The 2288-nt window shown below is 46.3% G+C and overlaps 1 protein-coding gene across 1 annotated transcript in view; it reads right to left on the bottom strand.

Moving 5' to 3' along the window:
- The window catches only part of LOC101851198 (multidrug resistance-associated protein 1), a gene marked incomplete in the record, with an annotated part of 24251 nt that extends 22007 nt beyond the window's left edge, over positions 1-2244 (bottom strand). The window contains 2 exon segments of the mRNA XM_035970323.1: positions 371-437; positions 2137-2244. Of these exon segments, the coding sequence (XP_035826216.1) occupies positions 371-437; positions 2137-2149 (80 nt within the window).
- Between the last annotated feature and the right edge of the window lie 44 nt (positions 2245-2288).

Here is a 2288-nt window from a genome sequence, read left to right as displayed (position 1 = left end):
AGAAGAAGAAGAAGAAGAAGAAGAAGAAGAAGAAGAAGAAGAAGAAGAAGAAGGAGAAGGAGAAGGAGAAGGAGAAGGAGAAGGAGAAGGAAAAGGAGAAGGAGAAGAAGAAGAAGAAGAAGAAGAAGAAGAAGAAGAAGAAGAAGAAAAACTTGTAAATGCAATAATACAAATTCTCTCCCCCCCTTCTTTCTTTCTCTGTCTCTTTCTCTGTCTCTTTCTCTCTTTTTCTTCTTCTCTCTCTCTCTCCCTCGCTCTCGCTCGCTTACTCATTCCTTAACTTCGCTATCTATCTCTCTGACTAATTCTCACATGCACACCCGCCCCCCCTCCCTAAAAAAACAACCCAAAACAACTCCACACGACTTACTTTTTCAAGGTAGACGGCGCATTTACATCCCAAGTCATTTCAGCTCCTTCAAACGTTACTGCGTGCTCTGATGGAGACAGTACACATCATCAAGCCATTATCATCAATATTATCATTATTATCATCACTGCAAGAAACAATGTAGACAAAGTACAACAAGAAAGTGGAGTTTCGGGAAGTATTATGTCCCATTATTTTAAATTATCAATTTAAAAAAAGTGATGATCATGATAACTGTCATTATCATTAACAATTAATTATTGTCATCGTCAACATCGTTAACAGTTAATTGAAAACTAAGGGGGGAGAACCAGAGATGTCCACTTTTGGCAAATCAGAGAAAATTGAGATTTGGTCTTTGGAGTACAGCAGTACTACCCACTTTTTAAATGGCCACACTCTTAAGCTTTCGTAGGTTTTCTTAATGACATTTTTTAAAGATAGATGTGAATCATCGTCAAGCGCTCGTCAAAATAATGAAATCGAAGATACCGACAAAGCCCACGAAAATGTAAATATTGGACATCTGTGCTTTTTCCTTCCAGATCTATGTCTTCAATTTGAAATTTAAGAACAGGAGAATATTATCACACAGTGCTGGTTTGACACATCGGAGGGGAATGCTTTAAATCTTTTTAGCCCGTAATCTCTGGTGTATCTGTTAGGGGCCTCGTTGTGGTACGCCAGAGATTCGAGTTTGAATCCCGAGTGCAAAGAAATTTGTATTAAGCGTCTCGGGTCTTTCCGCTGAGAAATTGTATCCCTCTCTCCCCGGGTTGGCCCTGATAGGCAGGGTCGGAAGCCCGCCTCCCAAATGATCTAAATTGTGTCGATGGGGGCGCAAAACACCCAAAGTATAAAGTACCAGATCACATACACTGACCAGCCCACTGACGGCTGTCCACTGACAACTGACTAGCTCACTGACCACTGACCACTGACAACTGACTATCGCACTGACCACTGACCAGCCCACTGATCACCCCTCTTACCACAGAACACACATTGACCACTGACCACTGATCACTGACCTCTGACCCTCCCACTGACCACTGACCATGACACTGACTATCTCACTGACTACTGATCACCGACAACAGGCCACTGACCACTGACCACTGACCACTGACCACTAACCTCTGACCACTGCCCTCTGACCTTCCCACTGACCAGCCCACTGATCACCCCCCCTACCACCGAAAACACACTGACCACTGTCCACTGACCACTGACCCTCCCACTGACCACTGACCACTGACCATGACACTGACTATCTCTCTGACTACTGACCACCGACAACAGGCCACTGCCCATTGACCACTGACCCTCCCACTGACCACTGGCCCTCCCACAGACCATCATACTGATTCCTGATCACTGACCAGTCCACTGATCACCCCCTCTTACCACAGAACACCCACTGACCACTGACCACTGACAATATATGACCATTACACTCACTATGTGACTGGCTATTTTCCACCGACAACAGGCCACTGCCCACTGACCAGTCAACTGACCCTCCCACTGACCACTGACCATCACACTGACCACTGACCACTGACTATCACACTGACCACTGACCACTGACCACTGACTATCACACTGACCACTGACTATCACACTGACCACTGACCACAGACTATCACACTGACCACCGACCACTGACCAGTCCACTGACTGTCCCACTGACCACTGACCACTGACAACTGACTATCACACTGACCACTGACCACAGACTATCACACTGACCACCGACCACTGACCTGAGTCGGCCATCTCAATGACTGTGTTCTCGTCCAGTTCCTCGTACAGCAGAAAGTTGTTGATCCGAAGCACGGACACGTACGCCTGGGGAAGAAATACACACACATACACACACAGGGGAAAACACACCACGTTTGACACACGGGTGGGA

Source organism: Aplysia californica, unplaced genomic scaffold (genome assembly GCF_000002075.1).
Source record: "Aplysia californica isolate F4 #8 unplaced genomic scaffold, AplCal3.0 scaffold00253, whole genome shotgun sequence".
Taxonomy (NCBI): Eukaryota; Metazoa; Mollusca; class Gastropoda; order Aplysiida; family Aplysiidae; genus Aplysia; species Aplysia californica.
The sequence above is the reverse complement of the archived record's forward strand: the minus strand, read 5'-3'. Positions and strand labels throughout refer to the sequence as shown.